This window comes from Heterodontus francisci, chromosome 15 (assembly GCF_036365525.1).
Source record: "Heterodontus francisci isolate sHetFra1 chromosome 15, sHetFra1.hap1, whole genome shotgun sequence".
Taxonomy (NCBI): domain Eukaryota; kingdom Metazoa; phylum Chordata; class Chondrichthyes; order Heterodontiformes; family Heterodontidae; genus Heterodontus; species Heterodontus francisci.
Genome location: NC_090385.1, coordinates 18,775,224 through 18,798,895, shown reverse-complemented (window position 1 = coordinate 18,798,895; position 23,672 = coordinate 18,775,224). Strand labels below are relative to the sequence as shown.

The following is a 23,672-nucleotide window of genomic DNA, read 5'->3' as shown; positions in this document are numbered from 1 at the left end:
CGAGAACCAGAGGACACTGATTTAAGGTGATTGGCAAAAGAACCAGAGGAGACATAAGGAGAAACTTATTTACGCAGCAAAGTGGTTAGGATCTGGAATGCATTGCCTGAGAGTGTGTTGGAGGCAGATTGAATCGAGGCTTTCAAAAGGGGATTGGATAATTATCTGAAGAGAAAAGACTTGCAGGATCATGGAGAAAGGGTGGGGAAGTGGGATTAGCTGAGTTGCGCTTGCAGAGAGCTGGCACAAACATCAGGCCAAATGGCCTCCTCCTGTGTCATAACCATTCTATGATTCTGTAAGTGAGGTGAAGTGAAGGTTACTAATGAAACACATTCACCTCTGGACAAGACCTGCCAGTAGAAACAGCTGGTCTTCTGGTGATGTCCTAGGAACTTGCAGATAATGCTGCTGTATTTCTCAGCTACAAGACCTGACAACTGGTCACCTTCTAGCACACAGCATTCTCCCTTCCAGCTGGGACCTATAGCGTCACGCGTGCCTGAGGCAGGCCAGGAAAGAGCAGCCAGGAAAGGCCTCTGTGTGGAATAACTTCTTTCCTGTGCCAGCTTCTTGTTCTACGTGACCAGCAGACAGTATAGAAATCGTTTATGTGCATTTTGAGAACAATCAGTAACTTGCCTATATTAAATATGTTGCATCAAAAGAAAAGGACTTACATTTATATAGCACCTTTCACAGTCCCAGGACATCCCAAAGCATTTTACAGCTAATGGAGTATTTCTGAAATGTAGATACAGTTGTAATATAGGAAAAGGTTTATTTTTATATTCTCCTTAATGTTTTACTCTTTGCGTTGGTGATCCTTTTATCCTAGAGTTAAGGAATGATTCGGCTGTAAACTTTCTTTATTGTTCATACAAAATGATGGGCCAATAGCACACTAATTCCGAACAAGTCCATTTTTTTCCTTCCTCCAGTACCTACAGATGGGGCATCTCACCCCAACATGCAGCTGACACATCAAATCTCATTCAGCTCAGTGGCAAATAGGATTCACACTTGAATTCCCAATATTTGCATTGAGAAACTCACTCATTTGAGCAACACTGTTTTGTCTGGCCTGGCACAGCAGCACCCCATAATCTTCACCTGAAACTATTTCTGACATTAGCTTGCCTTATTTTTAATGCCAGTCATGACCATTTGAAGAGCAACCTATCAATTCTGTTTCGCCCAAAGGCTTCAGTTTAAAACACCATAATCTTATTTCTTAGAAAAAGAACATTTAGTGCTTTTTGTCAGCAACATTTCTTTCCTACATCTTATACGAAACAGGTCTATGAAACCCAGACTGTGTGACCAGTGTGTCTGCACAAATGTTGGTTATGTAATAATAATAGACAATGGAGCTTTGAGAGAGAAACTGATAACAGCCTGCTCTGTTCAAAGCAACAAGCAGCCATTATGGGAGGCAGACTTGGGAGGGAAATTGCTGAGCAGAGAAACATGACTGGTTGATAAATTTGCTGACTACACAAAGATAGGTAGGAAAGTAAGTTGTGAAAAGGACATAAGAAGGCTACAAAGGGATATAGATAGGTTAAGTGAGTGGGCAAAGATCTGACAAATGAAGTATAATGTGGGAAAGTGGGAAAGTGGGAAATTGTCCATTTTGGCAGGAAGAATAAAAAAGAAGCATATTATCTAAATGGAGAGAGATTGCAGAGCTCTCAGATGCAGAGGGATCTGGGTGTCCTAGTGCATGAATCACAAAAGGTTAATATGTAGGTACAGCAAGTAATTAGGAAAGCTAATAGAATGTTATCATGTATTGCAAGGGGAATTGAATACAAAAGTAGGGCAGTTATGCTTCAGTTATACAGGGCATTGGTGAGACCACATCTGGAGTACTGAGTACAGTATTGGTCTCCTTATTTAAGGAAGGATGTAAATGTGTTGGAAGCAGTTCAGAGAAGGTTCACTAGACTAATATCTGGAATGGGCGGGTTCTCTTATGAGGAAAGGTTGGACAGGCTAGGCTTGTATCTGCTGGAATTTAGAAGAGTAAGAGGCGACTTGATTGAAACATATAAGATCCTGAGGGGTCTTGACAGGATGGATGTGGAAAGGATGTTTCCCCTTGTGGGAGAATCTAGAACTAGGGGTCACTGTTTAAAAATAAGGGGTTGCCATTTAAGACAGAGGAGAATTTATTTCTCTCAGAAGGTCATGAGTCTTTGGAACTCTCTTCCTCAAAAGGCAGCGGTAGCAGAGTCTATGAATATTTTTAAGACAGAAGTAGATAGATTCTTGATAAGCAAGGGGGTGAAAAGTTATTGGGGGTAGGTGGGAATGTGGAGTTGAGGTTACAATCAGAGCAGCCATGATCTTATTGCATGGCGGAGCAGGCTCGAGGGGCCGAGTGGCCTACTCCTACTCCTAATTCATATGTTCGTATATTGGTATGTAAAAAAAAAATTCTGCTTGGACTGAAAAGCTACAAAGCAAGCTGCCTTGACCATGTAAAGAAGAAATGGAGAACACGACATAAGGCAAAGACAAAGGAGGTTTGCGGCTACAGTCAGTGGGTACAGCAAGATACTCATCTGAAGAAAGATCCATCTAGGGAAGGAGAACCAACTCCAAATCGCAGATGGTTACTGGTCTGATCAACCAGGAGTGTCTGAAGACTCCAAGACAGATCGTATGCAATTACTATTTGTGATTTGCAATTATCAAAGAAACAAGATTTCTGTGTGAAATCAAGATCTCTGTGTATATATTACTGTTTAGGTTGATTCAGGTCCACAAATAATCCTCTGTAGAAGGAGCGGAGTTTAAAAAAAAAACTCCTGCAATATACAGTGCACTGTAGGTAATTCTATGGGTTACAGCTGATGTGTGTGTGCATGTGAAACACTCAGAAAATTGCAATGGCCTCAACCCTCATAGCTCTGATATTTTTAAACACATTTCTACTTTTATTTTTCTTTAGCTGCTGAATGGAAAGGAGTAATTCAACTGCCTGGCTAGATGTGAATAGAAACTTGTATTGATAGCAATCAATGGGAGGTATCAAAAATAGGCACAACCTTAATAAAGAACCCTTTGTCTTTCTAGTACATGATCAGCCAATGCTTGCAATGCTGTAATAGTTCACGAGGGAGCAGCGTGACTGAAAAAGGTTATGATTGTAGTCAGAAAGGGTACTTCAGAAATAGGCTTTGTCATTTGAAACATGTCAGCTTAAAATTCCCTCTCAAGAATTCAAAAGAACTTTAATAAAAGCACAAAGTGTGCTTGAGTTTGCAGTTTAAGGTAACAGTCATTGACATAAGTAGTGGGTAGGGGAAGTTTCTCAGCCTTCTGCATTGTTTCTTAAAATTCATCATTGCAATTCATTGTTTTATCATTTTTAGTATTTCTCATTGAGTGATAAAGCAAGAAACAGTTTGCATTTATACAGTGCCTTTCACTACCTCAGGACTCCCCACAGCCAGTGACATATATTTGAAGTGCGATCACTGTTGTAATGTAAGAAATGTGGCAGTCAATTGTGCACAGTAAGATCCCAAAAACAGCAACCTGAAAATGACCAGATTGCCCGATTTTAGGTGTGGATTGTGGGATAAATATTGGCAGGAAATAAAGGAATATCAATTAGATTTATTATAGTTATGTCAAACCTTGTTTGATAATGTTCCTGTGAAGCACCTTGTGATGTTTTACGAGATTAAAGGTGCTTTACAAATGCAAGTTGTTGTTTGAGAACAACTTTACTTTCAGGCAATGTTCTGCTTACAACCTCTATTTTGCTGACAGTCCTACTTGTTCATTGTGCTGAACTGAGACACTGAGGGAACAGCTGTAAGTTCTCATACTCAAGATGAAACATTAATACTAACTGATGTTAAGGGAAGACTTCATTTTTATACACAAACTGAAATGTCATTGTGGTCAACATGTAAAAATATGATGCCTATTGATTCTAAGATCAAACTACAGAGCAATCCCTCATCTTTTATCCCCGTGCCAGTCTGTATTAATGTTACTTTATATGACTGAAGATTGAGTTTTTCAATTACTCTCTCCACACATAGCAGCAAAATACAAATAAACTGGAGTTAAAATTTGAAGGAACGCATTGTTTAATAAGTCAATTTTGACAACAGCATCAGTAATACTGTGGGTTCCACTGCAAACAATAGGCCAAATAAAAACCTTTCGCAAACCATTAAATAAAACTCCACTTGCACTCTTGCTATCCTGCTGAGCTGCCACATTTAATATGGGCAGAATTAGTGAACTGCAGCCATGCATTCACAGCCACCAGCTGTTCTGCCACCGACCCTTCTTTGCAGATATTGTGTGAGATGGTTGCAAGATGTTCACTATTGAGTTTGTCACTGTAACTAATGGGGAGACACTGTGGAGACACCTCTCTGTGTGGAGGATCCCTTGCCAATACTGTACACTCCTGAGCAGCCCTAACTTCTGAGAGATACTGTCAGGTATCCAAAGTGAATTAGTGCTGGCATTGAAGAAAATGTTTTCTTTTAGTGCTATATATAATTATCAAAAGTCATACGCTAATAAACTAAGACATGCAGAAAAAATGTACGATACTGAATTCTTGGCATATCCAACCCTAATTGGACAGAAATCTGATGATCTTACAGACTGCATAGTTTTGAAAAATGATGGTGTGGAGGGAAGGGAAGCTTGTTGTGTGGAGACTACACTACTGTAACTATTTACACACAAATTATGCATCAACGCACAATGAGGTATGTCAGATTCACGACTTTGGGCTAAATTGTTCACCCAGACTCATTTCCCTGGCATATTTACCATAGTTAGCTCATTGTTCCTTATGTAAAGCTATGGTCATCAAAATAACCAAAACAATATTAAAGGTAATGGTAATTCTTTATAACTATGCAACTTTTAAAACTGACGGAGGTCCTTAAGAAACTTTTTTTTCAGCTGGAAGAGGATAAAGTAGCTGTTGTTATGTAATAAACAAATTGACATTAAAGATACTTAAAAATGAAATCAATTAAGTAGAGCATGGCTGGAAGTTTTGGAATCCTGCGATAATAGAGAGATTATAAACATCATAGCGACATTACGGCACAGAAGGGGGCCATTCAGCCCATTGAGACTATGCCAGCTCTCTGTAGATCAATCCACACAGTCCCATTCCCATGCTTTGTCCCCTTTGCCCTGCAAGTTTATTTCCTTCAAGTGCCCATCCAATTTCCTTTTGAAATTCTTTATCGTCTCCACTTCCACCACCTTTATAGGCAGCGAGTTCCAAGTCATTACCACTCACTGAGTAAAAAAGTTCTTCCTCACATCCCCCTGCACCTCTTACCCAAATCTTAAATCTGTGTCCCCCAGTTCTTGTACCATTAGATAATAGGAATAGCTTTTCTTCATTTACCTTCTCTAAACCTCTCATAATCTTGTACATGTCTATCAAATCTCCCCTCAATTTCCTTTGCATTCAGGACAACAACCCCAGCTTCTCTAACCTAACTTTGTAGCTAAAATCCCTCATTTGGAACTATTCTGGTAAATCTCCTCTGCACCCTGTCAAGTACCCTTAAAGTGTGATGACCAAAATTGGTTGCAATACAACCAGAGATTTATAAAGGTTCAGCATATCTTCCCTGCTTTTGTACTCAATAACTCTATTTATGAAGCCCAAGATCCCATATGCTTTGCTAATTATTCTCTCAATATGTGCATCTCCAGGTTCTTCTGTTCCTGTACACTCTTTAGAACTGTGCTAGTTAGTCTATATTGCCTCTCCCTATCCCTTCTGCCAAAATGCATCACCTCACACTTCTCTATTAAATTCCATCTGCCACCTGTCTGCCCATTCTGCTATCCTATCTATTCCTATTGCAGTCGATTTGAATCATCCTCACTATTTGCCATTCCTCCAAGTTTGGTATCATCAGCAAATTTTGAAATCTTACTCTGTATTGCAAGATCCAAGTCATTTATATATATATATATTCAGTATAGCTCTTTGTGCAAGAATGGTTATTATTTGTTAAAATCTATCACCCTCATTTTCTACTGTAATAGTGAAACTATTCAATGTAATATTATCCAAATACCATAGACTGAATCTATACAGTCCTCTGTATCGATTGCTCCTCGATCGCACTCTCCAGTTTTGTTCACTGAGACGCAAGAAAAAACATTCAAGGTTGGAAAGGTTGAAAAATGAGCCACCTTGGTGCCTGAGGATTGGGGTATGGGAAAAGATGGGAGTAACCTGAGCTCTTCTGTTTTGAAAGGAGGCAAGTGAGAAAGTATTTGATATTTAAGGTCAATCATGAAAGCAGGCGATGAGAAATGGGTTCAAATTGATGGGAAAGGCAAATTTAGGACCAATATCAGGAAGTTCTTCACATAAAGACTATCTTGATTATCACACCAGATGGGTAAGGTTGGGTTAACTACATTTCCTCTACTATAATTAATTTGCGATTTTGTGAGCCAGATTTTTGCATTGATTGAGGCGGATGTTGATCAGGATTGACAATCAATGACAGTTGTTGACCAAACCTATTCAATGGGAATTATTCAATTATGTTATTCAAAGGATGATTTTGTTACAGCTGGGTGGTAAGGGGTGTGAGTGGTTCCCACTGTTCACCTCCCAACTGACCACAGCAAGTGTTTTTGTAACTAGGGTTTAAACCCCTTGTGTTTTGTTTGTCAAATAAACAGTGACAGGTTTTCTTGTAGGTTTAAAACAAAAGATTAACTATTTATTAAACAATATTCATTCACAAGGGAGTAAATCCTAACAGAAAATCCAGAGCGGAACCCTGAAGGCGGTCATGTGTCACCTTTGGCATGTTTCCGGCAGTCCCTGCAGCCATACAGGTGCCAAACGTCGTGCTCTGCACTCCTTTGGACCCCACCAGGAAGGCCAAGAGTGGGCTTTTGATACGTGGGCAACTCACAACCTCCATACATCCGCCCAGGCATGCTCCATGGAGAGGTCACTCTATAGTCGCCTCACAGAAACCAAAACAACATGGAAGGCAGCAGTTACGGGTTATAAGTCCAGCTCAATTGGTGTAGAGATTGGGTGCCACAGGTTGCCTTTGTCTGTGGGAGAGGTCATCACATCTCACTGGACAGCTACCGCCCGCCTCAAACCGGGCAGCCCTCGGTCAGTAAGGTTCTGTCCTGCCACAGTCCACCTGCTTCAATGGGTGCTTGGAGCTCAGGGTCATTGCCCGACAAGTGGACTGTAACACCGCACCAAACAACACGACAAAAAAAAGGAAAGAAGTTGCCACCCCTTCATTTTGCAAGCTGGAACATCAGAACTATGTGTCCTGGCCTGTCGGAAGACCTTACACAAATCAACGATTCTCGGAAGACCACCGTCATTAACAATGAGCTCAGTAGACTCAATGTGGACATTGCAGCACTTCAGGAGACACGCCTCCCTGTGAGCAGATCTCTAAGAGAGCAAGACTACACCTTCTTCTGGCAGGGTAGGGATCCTGAAGAACCAAGAAAGCATGGAGTGGGCTTCGCTATCAGAAACCCTTGCTCAGCATGATAGAGTCAACTTCAAATGGCTCGGAACGCATACTGTCCATCCGACTGCTCACCGCCTCTGGTCCAGTACACCTACTCAGCATCTATGCTCCAACACTCTGCTCCCCACCTGAAGTTAAAGACCAGTTCAACGAGGAACTCCATAATATCATTAGTAGCATTCCCAATACCGGACATTTGTTCCTGCTGGGGGACTTTAATGCCAGGTTTGGAGCCGACCATAACTCATGGCCCTCCTGCCTTGGGCACTATGGCAATGGAAGGATAAATGAGGATGGACAGAGACTGCTGAAGTTGTGTACCTATCACAACCTCTGCATCACAAACTCGTGCACATCATTTCTTTAGAACACTATTTGTTGTGTGAGCAACTTATAGAATAGCACCAGGAGTCAGAAAAGATAATCTGAAATGGAGCATAACATTTTGCAAATAAATTGAATTTCTCCGTAAAGAGCTGGGAATTATTGTTAATTGAAGATTACTAGACTGAATTAGATGGTAAGTGAATTGGCTGTACACTGGGACTCTATATCGCAGTCTATTGTAGCTTGGAACTTGGTGGAATACGGGTGCGTCATGGACCCCAAAAGTTTCATGTAAATTTGTCATTTCAGAACGTATTTCAGAACATTGTTGAAGTATAAATACTCCAGAAATGATTTAGAACCAGCCAGTGCAAATGGCAGCCTCGTGGCGGCACAGTGGCGCAGGGGTGGCACAGTGGCACAGGGGCGGCACCGCAGCCTCACAGCTCCAGCGACCTGGGTTCAATTCTGGGTACTGCCTGTGTGGAGTTTGCAAGTTTTCCCTGTGTCTGTGTGGGTTTTCTCTGGGTGCTCCGGTTTCCTCCCACAAGCCAAAAGACTTGCAGGTTGGTTGGTAAATTGGCCATTATAAATTGCCCCTAGTATAGGTAGGTGGTAGGAAAATATAGGGACAGGTGGGGATGTGGTAGGAATGTGGGATTAGTGTAGGATTAGTATACATGGGTGGTTGATGGTCGGCACAGACTCGGTGGGCCGAAGGGCCTGTTTCAGTGCTGTATCTCTAAACTAAACTAAACTAAACTAAACCCTGTCACCCGGTTTCATGGAGACACCCAAGATCACGTCGTTGGCACCAGCTGGACCTCATCGTTACAAGGCGAGCCTCTTTAAACAGCATTCAAATCACACGCAGCTTCCACAGTGCGGACTGGGACACCAACCACTCCCTGGTGTGCAGCAAAATTAGACTCAAACCAAAGAAGCTGCATCACACCAAGCAGAAGGGCCGCCCGCACATCAACACTAACAGAATTTCTTATCCACAGCTGTTACATAAGTTTCTAAATTCACCTGAAAAAGCCCTTCAAAACACTCCTACAGGGGATGCAGAGACCAAGTGGGCCCACATCAGAGATGCCATCTATGACTCAGCAATGACCACCTATGGCAAACGTGTGAAGCAGAATGCAGACTGGTTTCAATCTCACTTTGAACAGCTGGAACCTGTCATAGCCGCTAAGTGCATTGCACTGTTGAACTACAAGAAAGCCCCCAGTGAGTTAACATCCGTAGCACTTAAAGCAGCCAGAAGCACTGTACAAAGAACAGCCAGGCGCTGTGCAAATCTGGCAACACCTATGCAGTCATATTCAGCTGGCCTCCGACACCGGAAACATCAGAGGAATGTATGATGGCATTAAGAGAGCTTTTGGGCCAACCATCAGGAAGATCCCCTCCCCCACCTAAATCAGGGGACATGATCACTGACCAACGCAAGCAAATGGACTGCTGGGTGGAACACTACCTAGAACTGTACTCCAGGGAGAATGTTGTCACTGAGACCGCCCTCAATGCAGCCCAGCCTCTACCAGTCATGGATGAGCTGGACATACAGCCAACAAAATCGGAACTCAGTGATGCCATTGATTCTCTAGCCAGTGGAAAAGCCCCTGGGAAAGACGGCATTACCCCTGAAATAATCAAGTGTGCCAAGCCTGCTATACTTTCAACACTCCACGGACTGCTTTGCCTGTGCTGGGTTGAGGGAGCAGTACCACAGGACATGCGCGATGCCAATATCATCACCCGGTGACTGCAACAACTACCATGGAATCTCCCTGCTCAGCATAGTGGGGAAAGTCTTCGTTCGAGTTGTTTTAAACAGGCTCCAGAAGCTGGCTGAACGTGTCTACCCTGAAGCACAGTGTGGCTTTCGAGCAGAGAGATCCACCGTTGACATGCTGGTTTCCCTTCGCTAGCTAAAGGAGAAATGCCGTGAACAACAGATGCTCTCTACGTTGCTTTCATTGATCTCACCAAAGCCTTTGACCTCGTCAGCAGACGTGGTCTCTTCAGACTACTAGAAAAGATTGGATGTCCACCAAAGCTACTAAGTATCATCACCTCATTCCATGGCAATATGAAAGGCACAATTTAGCATAGCAATGCCTCATCAGACCCCTTTCCTATCCTGCGTGGTGTGAAACAGGGCTGTGTTCTCGCACCGACACTGTTTGGGATCTTCTCCCTGCTGCTCTCACATGCGTTCAAGTCTTCAAAAGAAGGAATTTTCCTCTACACAAGATCGGGGGCAGGTTGTTCAACCTTGCCCGTCTAAGAGCGTAGACCAAAGCACGGAAAGTCCTCATCAGGGAACTCCTCTTTGCTGACGATGCTGCATTAACATCCCACACAGAAGAGTGTCTGCAGAGATTCATCGACAGGATTGCGGCTGCCTGCAACGAATTTGGCCTAACTATCAGCCTCAAGAAAACAAACATCATGGGACAGGACGTCACAAATTCTACATCCATCAATATCGGCGACCACACTCTGGAAGTGGTTCAAGAGTTCACCTACCTAGGCTCAACTATCACCAGTAACCTGTCTCTCGATGCAGAAATCAACAAGCACATGGGAAAGGCGTCTGCTGCTATGTCTAGACTGGCCAAGAGAGTGTGGGAAAATGGCGCACTGACACGGAACACAAAAGTCCAAGTGTGTCAGGCCTGTGTCCTCAGTACCTTGCTCTATGGCAGCGAGACCTGGACAATGTATGTCAGCCAAGAGTGACGTCTCAATTCATTCCATCTTCGCTGCCTCCGGAGAATCCTTGGCATCAGGTGGCAGGACCGTATCTCCAATGCAGAAGTCCTCGAGCAGCCAACATCCCCAGCATATACGCCCTACTGAGCCAACGGCGCTTGAGATGGCTTGGCCACGTGAGCCGCATGGAAGATGGCAGGATCCCCAAAGACACATTGTACAGCGAGCTCGTCACTGGTATCAGACCCACCGTCCGTCCATGTCTCCGCTTTAAAGACGTCTGTAAACGCGACATGATGTCCTGTGACATTGACCACAAGTCGTGGGAGTCAGTTGCCAGTGATCGCCAGAGCTGACGGACAGCCATAAATGCGGGACTTAAGAGTGGCGAGTCGAAGAGACTTAGCAGTTGGCAGGAAAAAAGACAGAGGTGCAAGGGGAGAGCCAACTGTGTAACAGCCCCGACAACCAATTTTATCTGCAGCACCTGTGGAAGAGTCTATCACTCTAGAATTGGCCTTTGTAGCCACTCCAGGTGCTGCTTCACAAACCACTGGCCACCTCCAGGCACTTACCCATTGTCTCTCGAGACAAGGAGGCCAAAGAAAGAAAGAAAGATTCATTCATGAAATGGTCGCAACCACACCTACGCATGCATTCACTCACTCACACATACACACACACACACACACACACACACACACACACAGGAACTGATAGATAGAGAGGAAAACAGTACGTAGTTTGAAGTGAGGTCGATGTTCAGGGTTCACGGTGAAGCTGTTAAATCTTCTTGGAGGACAGTTTCTCTTTTAAAGTTGCAGGCGTGTGTTGTTTGTAGATTTTCTGGCGGTTGAGATCAGTCTGGAGGCAGTTCTCTGCTTCAACAAGTTGAAGTGTAGAATTCACAGTAGGGTTCCTTTTTTTTTGGATCTCTCACAGCTCTCAGCTAGATAGGCTTTTTGTGATGTTGTTGTGATCTCTGCTCTCTCTCTCTCTCCATAGAGCTACTCTTTAAGGTACAAATCACTCACATAATGCCCTTGTTAGGAGAAGCATGACCCCCTCCATGTGGTGACTAACATTTGGCTATTTCATACCTTCTTTGTTTCAGAAGAACCCATTCAATTCAGGAATATCTCTTGCTGTTTTCAGGATGGATGTAATTAACAGTGCTTAGCTTGGAATGTATCCTTTTGTCCTTAACAGACAGTGAGACAGTTTGAATATATGGGCCCAGTCAGCCCAACCTTCATCAGCCATTTTTCAGCACATTGTCCACTTTTTGAAAGGAAAAGTCCATTTTTTTAATAACTCTTCAATTTGGTTCTGTATTTTCATTGCTGCACTTCTCATGAGCGTGACAATTTCAATGGAATGCAAATGTACTGCACTCCCATACCACCAGTTAACAATGTTTTAATAACAAAAATAACAGCATAAATGTACACCAGTGCTGCTGAGGTCAGGACCACAATGGAGTCGGAGAATGTTTCCACACACTCCAACACTATGCTGCAGCTACAAATACAGTATTTTTTAACTGGATTTACAGAGTGTTAAAGTCATCACTGCAGACTTCCTGCCCATCTGAAATAGAAAGACTTGCATTTTTATAGTGCCCTTCATGGCCTCAGGATATTCCAAAGCACTTTGCACACAATTGAGTACTTTTGAAGTGTAGTCACTGTTGTAATGTAGGAAATGTGCCAATTTGTGCACAGTAAACTCTCAAAAACAACAATGAGATAGCAATTAGAGAATCTGTTTTATTGATGTTGGTTGATGATAAATATTAACCAGGACGCAGGGGAGAACTTCCCTGCTCTTCTTCAAATTAGTGCCTTGGGATCTTTTAAGCCCACCTGAGAAGCCAGAAAGGGCCTTTGTTTAACGTCACATCTGAAAGATGTCACCTCCAACAGTGCAGCATTCATTCAGTACAGCCTAGACTATGTGCTCAAGCTTCTGGTGTGGGATTTGAACCCACAGTCTTCTCATGCACTGATGAGAGTTAATGGTATCTCAACTTCTTTAGCTGTGCTTTGCATGAAAGCAAATTGATTATCCAAATCCACCCTTCCCTTATGAGAGGTTTTCACTTTAATAAATGCTTCAGTACATTTCATACTGAGATATTCAGGTTGGAATTTATTTATCCTTTGAAGTATTTGCACTGATTAGAAAAGGATGTCAAGCATAGCAGTCTAATAGATAAAGAGGTCTGTTTTATAAATCTAACCAATGATTAAAATGTTTTTACAAATGTAACTCAGAACCAAGCAATACCTCATTGAGAATAATTGCAAGGGTGCTTGAAAGGAGATTAAAAAAAAAGAAAGGACTTTATTATCATGAATGAGTCAGCAGAACAGAATCTCAGGAAGATAACAGCAAACATAACCAGCGCACCTCGTAAATAGTTTGCAGTCTTGTTCTTGGAAGCATCAGATATAGAATGTCAGAAATGGTCTGTAGGAATTTGCTTGCTGTGTGTTGCATCGTGTTTTCGAAAGTTCCTAGTTTGAGCAGAGGCTTTCCTAATGGTGCTCCTTCATCTGTATGTGAAAGCATGATGCCTAGACACTCTGGAGCTGTCCCACAGTCTAATGCTGCGCCTTATACCATTGAAACTGAAGCAAGCACGTACCAACCTGGAATGCCAGTACAAGGTATGCTTTTGTGCAATGCTGAAGTTACTCTCTTGCTGCTGCTGCTGCTGCAATGATAATTTATTTTTGCCTTTTCTGACAAGACAAATCTGTTATGCCTCATGGCACCTATTATAAATCAAATGAAAATTTGCAGGTACATCATTCAGTGATATGTGCTGGGGGTAGAGATCTCAGTTTGGACTAAAACCGAGTATGTGAACCATAATTCAAATTAAGTATTAGAGACTGCCTGCACTGCAGGGACTTGAAATCAAATTAGGTTGATCTGAAGAGCAAGTTGGTCAGTTGAGTCTTTCACTTGACCTGCTATTTGATGTTCCCCTGGGCAATACAGGTGGACCCTTTTTCAATATTTCATTATATTGGTTCAACATAATGAAATCAGCTGTCCCAAAATATCACACAACATTGCAGTATGTTTTATTTATTTATTTTATTAAGAGATACAGCACTGAAACAGGCCCTTCGGCCCACCGAGTCTGTGCTGACCAACAACCACCCATTTATACTAATCCTACATTAATCCCATATTCCCTAACACATCCCCACCATTCTCCTACCACCTACCTACACTAGGGGCAATTTACCATGGCCAATTTACCTATCAACCTGCAAGTCTTTGGCTGTGGGAGGAAACTGGAGCACCCAGCAGAAACCCACACGGTCACAGGGAGAACTTGCAAACTCCGCACAGGCAGTACCCAGAACTGAACCCGGATCACTGGAGCTGCGATGCTAACCACTACGCCACTGTGCCGCCCATTAGGGGTTTTAGGTATGGGTTGATCAGAAGGCAATTTAATATGCAATAATTTGCAACAGAGTTTTTGCACAGCCCAAAGAATTGGCTACGCTGTATAACCAGCATTATAGAACCGTAGAAATTTACAACACAAATGGAGACCAGTTGTCTCCGCGAGTCTGTGCTGGCTTGTTGCTAGACTCTGCATGTAGTTTATGAATGATCTAGTACAGCAGTACTGAAACTGTCAGATTAATCTGAAAGGCTTTAAAAAAGATTTCTATTTTGGTGGACCAAATATGAATCACATATGTTAATGTTACATTCAGTTCGAATACTGGGGTTGCAATATCAAGGCTTCTTACTGGAGGCTCGAAAGGATGGAAGCACCTCTCCACTGGGATCTTGGCAAGACCCTCCTGAAAACACCCAACTGTTACAGGTAAAGTCTGGACTAAAACAACACCAGATCTAAAATTGTTTTTTTTTCCACAAAATTTCTTTCTATTTTGCCACCCATTTATTTATTCAATTTTCTTTTAAATTTAGTGCTTTGGAAACCCAGGCGCTGCAGTTACTCACTCAAACACAGCCCCCAAGAATGAATCCACCACCTTTGTGTGGATCCCTCCTGAGTCAGCCTGTCCCGCTGCTTTTAAATTCATGTAGGTATTGAATTTAAAATTCTTTACACAGCGAGTCACCTGTAAGTGCTAAGTTGCATATCTTTGATCATCAGAATAACCAAAGAGAACTCTGTCAATGCAGGAGCTTTCTCTGGTTAATATTAGTCTTTAACTCCTTCACTGCTGGAGCTGAGTATATTTATTGCATGTCCTGATAACAAAGTAATGTATTTGCTGCAGTGCTGATGTGGAACTGCAAGAGTTTTGCTTTGGTTCCAAATAGGACCAAGTGCAAGAGTTCAGGTGGCATGGTCGAGGTGGCTGTTGTGCTGCCACCTAGTGGTACCAATTAGGCACAACTGCATCTGCTGCCAGGTGAGGATATTTTCTGGCATTGAGGATCAAAGGGGTGAAAAATATTTTTGAAAGGGAAAAAATACCAAAAGAGAGAAAGCAAAAAATCTCAAAACTCAAGGTGACAAAAGCAGAAAAGTCTTATCATACAAGACTCCAGGGTCATAATTTTAAAACCAAGAGCAGCTTTGAGATATACACTAATCCTGGATCAGTAACTAGAAAGAAAAGGGAGACTTGCATTTATATAGTGCCTTTCATGACCTCAGGGCATCCCAAAGCATTTTACAGCCAAAGAATTACTTTCTGAAGTGTAGTCACTGTTGTAACGTACAAAACGTGGCTGCCAATTTGTGCACACCAAGTTCATGGCCGGCATTTGATGCCCATCCATAATTGCACTTGAGAAGGTGGTGGTGAGCTGCCTTCTTGAACCACTGCAGTCCATGTAGTGTAGCTAGACCCACAGTGCTGTTAGGGGAGGGAGTTTCAGAATTTTGATGCAGTGATAGTGAAGAAACAGTGATACAGTTCCAAGTCAGGATGGTGTGTGGCTTGGAAGGGAACTTGCAGGTGGTGGTGTTCCCATGTGTTTGCTGCCTTTGTTGTTCTAGATGGAAGGTGCTGTGGAAGGAGGCTTGGTGAGTTGCTGTAGTGCATCTTGTAGATGGTACACACTGCTGCCACTGGGCACTGCTAGTGGAGTGAATGGTTAAGGTGGTGGATGGGGTGCCAATTAAGCAGGCTGCCTTGTCCTGGATGGTGTCTTGAATGTTGTTGGAACTGCACCCATCCAGGCAAATGGAGAGCATTCCATTACAATCGTGACTTGTGCCTTGTAGATGGTGGAAAAACTTTGGGCAGTCAAGAGGGGAGTTACTAATGACCAATAATTTGTTATCTGTTTTTGTGATGCTGTTTGAGGGATAATTATTTGTCAAGTCACCAGGAATAACTCCACTGTTCTTCTTCAAAATAGTGCCATGGGATCTTTTACATCCACCTCAGAAAGCAAACAGGGCCTTGCTTTAACATCTCATTCGAAATATGGTACCTCTAACCCTGTAGTATTCCTTCAGTCCGGCACTGGAATGTCAGTATAGATTTTGCGCTCAGGTCTCTGGAGTGGGCCTTCAAACTCACAACACTATCACTCTTAGACAAGAATGCTATGAACTAAGCCACAGCTGACACTGACAATAATTGCTTTGTTTATAGAAGTTTTAAAAAATTATATATTATGGTATATTGTTCCCCATATACAGGTCAAAAGTTGGCCTTACCTTTGTCCTCAAAGTTTCATAAAAAATTCCCTGTTTATGACTGATTGCATATGCTGTGCGCTGCCACGGAAATACTTTAGTTCCTGGTTTAGTGGACACCATCTTGCAACACTGCCTTCTCCTCTCCTGTCTCCCACCACCCAACTTTCTCCCCATCTCTCCTGAAGGATATTGTTTTGTGTTGGGCTTCTGCAAAGTGGTCCGTTGCTGTGAGAGAGCCAGGATAATGGTTAGTAGGCTATTCGACTGCAAGGGGCATCCTAGCTGAGCCTATCCTGTCCTCCCCTGATGTCCATGTGTAAACATTTTCCAACAGAAACATTCCCAGGAACAGGAATCTCGATTTTCTTTTTCTCATATGCATGCTGTCAACTGACACCAACTGCCCTAGTGAATTTAGTCAAAGCAGCTCTGACTGGGGATCAACCCTGATTCATGTGGCTCAGACCTACATGACATGCATGGAATGTTCCTTTAGAGAAGTCATTTAGACACTAAGGACAAAGTTAAATTCATTTAAACGTGCTATTGGACAGAAGGAGTGATGTTGACTTGATTGTATCCAATCTCTGAGACGTCCTGACAGTTTCCATCGAAATCTTACCGGCCTTGGTAGGCGACGGTTGTACTTGCTTTAGCTGTGGAATAGGTTTCAGTCCTCCTGTCGATCTAAGGCTGCCAGAGCTTCTTGGGTTTGAGTTGCAATATTATTGTAGGGGTGTGGTGTAGAGGGTGGTAACCATGTGTTTTGCAGTCAATGGTGGGCAAGGGCCAGCTCCAAGTATTTACATCTTGGTGCTCAGTGGCGGCCGGTAGGAGATGAATATGAAACAACAGCGCATTGGTGTTCTAAACCATTCCTGCTGGCCTAAGGTAAAAATGTTGCACATAGATTATGTCATAACAAATGCTATCAAAATTTAACTAAGTAAGAATGTGTATGTGTCATTTAATATGTAAACATTGCATAGGAATGATGTAAAGATGATTTGTTTTTGCTGATGTTCTGCACTGTGGATCTTGACCTTTCACAATTGGTTGCTCAATTAAAAAGAAACAAAAGCTGATGTTAATAGTACTTTTAGCCAGTTTTCTTCCCTAGTTTGAGTGAAGCAGTTAACTCCTGCTGGGGCACAGTTCCACAAAAGCATATCTCAGCCGAGTCCCGGGTGTGTCTGGGAAGCATCACAGCCAAAGCACAACCCTTTTCTCATCTAACGTCCACACGTGTATTTTCTCCCAGAGATCACTTAACAGCAATCAGGAGAGAGAAGTTTAGCTGATGCCAGTCCTAGCCCAGAGATACCAAGGGCAGTTATCATTACCACTGGTGAAATCAGCTAACTCAACACAGAACGGGAATCAAATATAGCGCCTGCAGGTGTGAATGACTTGGTATATAAACAGAAAATACTAGAAATATTCAGCAGGACTGGCAGCATCTGTGCAGAGAGAAACAGAGGTAACATTTCAGATCTGTGACCTTTTGACAGAACCGAAAAAGTTAGAGCTGCAATAGATTTTAAGCAAGTACAGAGGCAGGAAAGGGGGAAGAACAAAAAAGGGAAGGTCTGTGATGGGGTGGAAGGCAGGAGTTCTTAAATAACCAAAGGGATGATGGCGCGTGGTACAAGGGGCTGGTAATGTGACAAGTAAAGAAACATAAGATGGGTCTAGAGGAGGTGTAAATGCAATAGCAGAATCAGTCAGCACCTGTTTGAAAAAATGAGGATAGAGGTTATGATCTGAAATTGTTGAACTCAATGTTGAGTTTGGAAGGCTATAAAGCCTAATTGAAAGATGAGGTGCTGTTCCTCAAGCTTACGTTCAGCTCATTGGAACAGTATAGGAGGCCGAACACAGATGAGAGTGGGAGTGAGGTGGACAATTAAAACAGCAGGTGACCAGGAGCTCAGGGTCATGCTTGCAGACCATTTTCTGTTCATATTTCAGATTTGTAGCATCTATTGTATTTTAAACTTCTGTATGGCCTCGACAATATCTTTGATCACTTGGTGGGGGTGGGTTCATAAATCCCATTAATCAATGGCTTCTGATCTGAGTGATATATCTCACTTCCCATTACAGGGCAACTGTGGCGCAATCTCGTAAAATCTACTGGCTTAATGTCCAATCCCATCCTTTAACCAAAGGTGAGTGAAAACAATGCAAATTTGAATAAGTTCTTAATATAACACCATTGGGATTATTTGGGACATTGTGGTTTTTCATTACCTTCTAACTTTAAAATAAAGTTATATGACATCAATATAACATTCTATGATGACCAAAAGCAATGATGTTAAATCCATTCATAACGGTTCCTTGTTAAAAGAAAACCCGCATAAAATATCCTCTATGACTATAACTCTTTACTTAAGATTTCCTCTTTAAAAGGAGTCGAGGCCTGCCTTCAGTGAGCCAGGACTTTCTTCCCACCACAAAGATGTGCCCCTGACTCCTGCTGATTTTGCCACCTCAGGCTTTGGTGGGACCCCAAGTAAGGCTGGAAAATGGATGTGACAATATTGCAGCAACCTCCGTGCTGTCAATTTGAAGATCATAATTTTTCTTCCAATACCATATTCTGGCAATTACATAATTTTTATTGTCTTTAAAAAAATTTAAAGCCACCACCCAGAGCAACATTAGACACCACAGGCAAACAGATATCTTCCCCTGCTTTGGTGCAAATTACTTATTTCCCTTATTTACATATTACATGCACCCACCTGTCTATTGGCAGGCACATCTTGTATCCATCAATTTCAATAGAAAATTCTACTAGTGGCAAGAGTGACTGGGGACCTAAAGTAACTCCAGCACAATATCCATCACATTCCTAATTAGGACACAAAAAGCCTGTCTGCTAAATGATCCATCTCTCAACTTCTGCTCCAATCTCTCTTTCCCCAACATGTTTTCCTTTATGAATACTACAGTAGTCAAAGCTTCTCTGACCTTCCCTTCTAAGCTTTCAATAAGCCATTTTACATAATCTTGTTCCTCCTCCCACATCCCCACTGTGTTGAAATTAAGATTCATAACACTTAAAATAATGGAAGCTCTTAAACTCCATCAGTCTATCTTTCCTTCTAGAATTCTTATGCTTTTAAAATCTAACATTGGTGTTAATCGAATCATTGCTCCCAGGTTAACCCCAATTTCCTATTTACACCATCCATCAGCGATGCCCTAGAATATTGTTGCAGGAGTTTCTCATGACAGTATCCCAGGCCCAACTATTTTCAGCTGCTTCATCACTAACTAGTGGTTAGCAACGCAGCCTCACAGCTCCAACGATCCGGGTTCAATTCTGGGTACTGCCTGTGCGGAGTTTGCAAGTTCTCCCTGTGTCTGCGTGGGTTTTCGCTGGGTGCTCCGGTTTCCTCCCACAGCCAAAGCCTTGCAGGTCGATAGGTAAACTGGCCATTATAAATTGCCCCTAGTATAGGTAGGTGGTAGGGGAATTGTGGGGATGTGGTAGGAATATGGGATTAATGTAGAGTTAGCATAAATGGGTGGTTGATGGTTGGCACAGACTCGGTAGGCCAAAGGGCCTGTTTCAGTGCTGTGTCTCTAAAATATAAAATAAAAAATATAAAAATAAAATATAACCTTCTCTCCAACATAAAGACAGAATTGGGGATATTCGCTGATGAGTGTTCGGTATCATTCACAACTCCTCAGATACAGAAGCAGTCTGTGCCCTCATGCAGCAAGACCTGGACAACGTTCAGGCATGGATGGCTAAGTGGCAAGTAACATTTGCCCCACACAAGTGCCAGGCAATGACCATCTCCAACTTGACATTGAACAGCAATGTCAGGAGTGTGATGGCATAGTTTCCCCTTGCCTGGATGAGTGCAGCTCCAACGATACTCAGGAAGCTCAAAACCATCCAGGGCAGTCTACTTGATCGGCACCACATCCACCACCTTAAACATTCATTCCCTACACCACTGTGTACCATCTACAAGATGCAGTGCAGCAACTCACCTATGCTCCTTCAAGAACACCTTTCAAACCCATGACCTCTACCAGCTAGAAGAACAATGGCAGCAGACGCATGGGAACACCACCACATAAAAGTTCCCCTCCAGGTCACTTACCATCCTGACATGGAACTATATTGCTGTGACTTCACTGTCCAGGTCAAAAACCTGGATCGCCCTTCCTAACAGCTACGCCACATGGACTGCAGCAGCTCAAGGCGGCAGTTCACCACCACCTTCTCAAGAGCAATGAGGAATGGGCAACAAGTTCTGGGCTTGCCAGTGACATTCACATCCCAAGAACAATAAAAAGCTTTGGCAATGTTCTACATGAGCCTTCATCTTGGCTTCTCAGTGTAAAGAAACTAGAAAAGAGCCTGGTGGATCCAATTTTCACCTGTTGAATCCTGACCCTGTGGCTTTATGTACTTTTAGACTAGCCTCTTTAAAAAAAAAGAGAGATAAACACATACAAATTAAACGTAGCCAAAGCTGCACTGAATTTGTGTTGGCCCACCTAAAGCCAACACTAGATCATTTTAGATTCTTGCTTCTGATCAGTGTGAAAAAAGTGCTTCCTGATTTCACTCCTGAATGGCCTCACTTTAATTTTAAGGCTGGTGCTCTCTTGCTCTGGATTCCCCCACCAAAGGACATCTCTATATTTACCTGAATCAAAATACCTCAAATAGATCACCTTTCAACTTCTAAACTCAAGTTGATACAAGCCAGGTTTATGCCTCTAAATTTAACCCATCAAGCCCTGGTATTATTCTGGTAATTCTGCACTGTACCCACTTCAAGGCCAATACCTTTCCTATGGGTCGGTGCCCAAACTGAATGCAGTTACTCCAGATGGGATCCGGCCAAGGCTCTGCACAACTGAAACCCAAGTTCCTCCCCTTTGTATTACAGCCCCCTTTGAGATAAATTCCAACATTCCTTTAGCCTTTTTAATTGCTTTTTGTACTTGTGCACTAGCTTGGAGTGATTTGTGCACGTGACACAAATACCTTTGCTCCTCCACAATTCCATATCTCTTACCGTTAACATTCCTATTTGTCTTTCTTGCATCCAAAGTGGATGATCTCTCACTTTCCCACATTGAACTCCAACTGCCCTAGTTTTGCTCACTCACTTAATCTGTCTACGTCCCTTTGTCACCTCCTGCTTCAATCCACACAATTTACTGTGCCTAACTCATGTCATCTACAAACATGGATACAAAACTCTCTATTCCTTTATCCAAGTCATTGATATATATGGTGAAATTCTTAGGTCCTAGTACAGGTCCCCAGGAGCATCACTTGTCACATTCACCAGAGTCCATTCCCTATATCCCTACTGTCTCGTAACCTGCCAACCAATTACTTATCCATGCCACTGGTTTCGTCCACTTCTGTGTACTTCTAGTTTTGCCAATAATCTTTTCTGCAGAACTTTGACAAATGCTTTCTGGAAGTCCATATAGACTCCCCTATTTACCATGTTTGTGACCTCCTCCAAATTAATTCAACTAATTTAGTTAGATATGCCCTACCCTTCACAAATCCACACTGACGTTTAGAATTAGTGCCAATTCCCAAGAACACACAGCCCCTGTTGATTCGGTGTAAAGTTTTCAGATTTTAAGGTTGATAGAAGTTAGACAATCAATGCTAACATTACTGTTAGGAGGATAGACCAGAGAAGCTGGAGTTGTTCTTACAGCAGAGAAGGCTAACAGGAGATCTGATGGAGGTGTTCGAAATTATGAAGGCTTTAAATAAAGTAAAGAAAGAGAAACTGTTTCTAATTGCTGAAGGGTCAATAAACAGAGTAGATTTAAGGTGATTGGTAAAAGAACCAGAGGCAACTTGAGGAAACACTTCATTACACAATGAGTGGTTAGGGTTAGGAATGCACTGCCTAATAGGGTGGTGGGAACAGATTCGATGGTAGCCTTTAAAAGGGAATCGGATAAATACTTGGAGAAAAAAATTGGAGGGACTAACTGGATTGCTCTTCAAAAGAGCCAGCGCAGACTTGATGGCTGGATTAGCCTCCTTCTGTGCTGTACTATTGTTAAATTTCTTCCAATAAGGATTTGAAAATATCGAACATTAATTATGTAATTTCTTTCTAGCTCCAGGAATTGCATGTTGTGGTGTGAAGTTCTCCTACGGAATCAGCATCATCACTACACCGTTTTTAAGTTTCTTCCTGATCACTGGATACTAGCTAACATAAATATGCAACAAATCAGATATTAAGGTGCAGATATGTTATAATCTGTCTCTTAACTTGCTGCAATTATGAGAGTATCTGCAATGTGATTCAGTTGGAGGAATAATAAATAATTTCTCCCTTGAATTGACCCAATATCTTTTTCATGCATTCTAAGTGTTTTTCTTTCCCCAGTTGTCTTTCTTGTACTTTCTGGAGAAGTGAATTGTGCTAGCTTACAGTTCCACACACTCTGCATTACCTTGCTGAAGGGACCATTTTTCCTGCGCGATTCCAGACAGGAAACTTGCAGGCTATTTTGGGCGCAAAAGCATTCTGTGCAACATCCACGCATGTAGGTGGGGCAGAAATAAATCCGACTTGCACCCAGAACAGCTGGCAGGTCAGCACAGTGACTGTTCCACCCATCACTCTAAGACCCAGCCAAATTCAGCATTGGCACCCTCCAGCTTACTGTTTCCGTTCAAATGAGACCCGAACAGGCATCTTGATGGAGCTCGCAGGTGGCCTGATGTATTCCATCCAGCTCCAATGCCAAGATCACAGGATTGCTCTTTGGAGTGTGGGGGAGGAGACAGAACCAAGATTAAGCCTGGCTGGCAGCTGTCCTGCTCCTCCAACCCCACAATATATAACATTGAAAAAGTTTGGTGCTTTTTCTTTTTGAGTGGCCTCCAGTCCCTTTGAGGGCTGCTAGTTAGATCAATCAAGACCCGAATGTGGGGTGCAAGCTCCACCCCCATACCTGAATTTTCCTTTGGGGTCATGCAACCAGTGTAGAACCCCCATTTGCATAGTAAAGTCACCTCATGCCCGTTTCAGGGGTGGGCTGTTCACCCATTATCACACCCCCCCCCCCACTCCCCCACCAAACACGGCATCAGGATTTCCTTGGGCAATGGGATGGCCGAGATGCCCTCCCCCCATCCTAATTTTCAACTCTTGGTTGCCCGTTTATCAGATGCAAATGGGACGGCTGCAAGCTGGATTTCCTCCCCATACTCTTTAGAACAAATAATTTTTAAAAAACCAATCATCCCAGCTTAAAGATGTGGATTTTGACACGAGCAGCAAGGACACATTTTTCCATAGTTTTACTAAGTAACAAATTATCAAAATGGTTACACAATGGACTCGGGTATAAAATACCATTAATCTAACAGTTAGTATGGT

At 42.6% G+C, this 23,672-nt stretch overlaps 1 protein-coding gene across 1 annotated transcript; it reads left to right on the top strand.

Moving 5' to 3' along the window:
• Window positions 1-13,018: 13,018 nt before the first annotated feature.
• LOC137377844 (putative defense protein Hdd11) lies at window positions 13,019-22,625 on the top strand. The gene is made up of 5 exons (XM_068047916.1): window positions 13,019-13,270; window positions 14,345-14,457; window positions 14,565-14,680; window positions 18,367-18,431; window positions 22,399-22,625. Exons 1-5 carry the CDS (start codon window positions 13,057-13,059, stop codon window positions 22,491-22,493), a joined length of 603 nt encoding a protein of 200 aa, XP_067904017.1. The 5' UTR covers window positions 13,019-13,056; the 3' UTR covers window positions 22,494-22,625.
• Window positions 22,626-23,672: the final 1,047 nt, after the last annotated feature.

Bases quoted from the DNA above. Each gene is read 5' to 3' on its own strand.
- LOC137377844 (XM_068047916.1), top strand. From the start codon at position 13,057: ATGTCAGAAATGGTCTGTAGGAATTTGCTTGCTGTGTGTTGCATCGTG. The intron at 14,681-18,366 runs GTAGGTATTGAA...TTCCCATTACAG, and splicing joins CCCGCTGCTTTTAAATTCAT to GGCAACTGTGGCGCAATCTC. The intron at 18,432-22,398 runs GTGAGTGAAAAC...ATTTCTTTCTAG, and splicing joins ATCCCATCCTTTAACCAAAG to CTCCAGGAATTGCATGTTGT.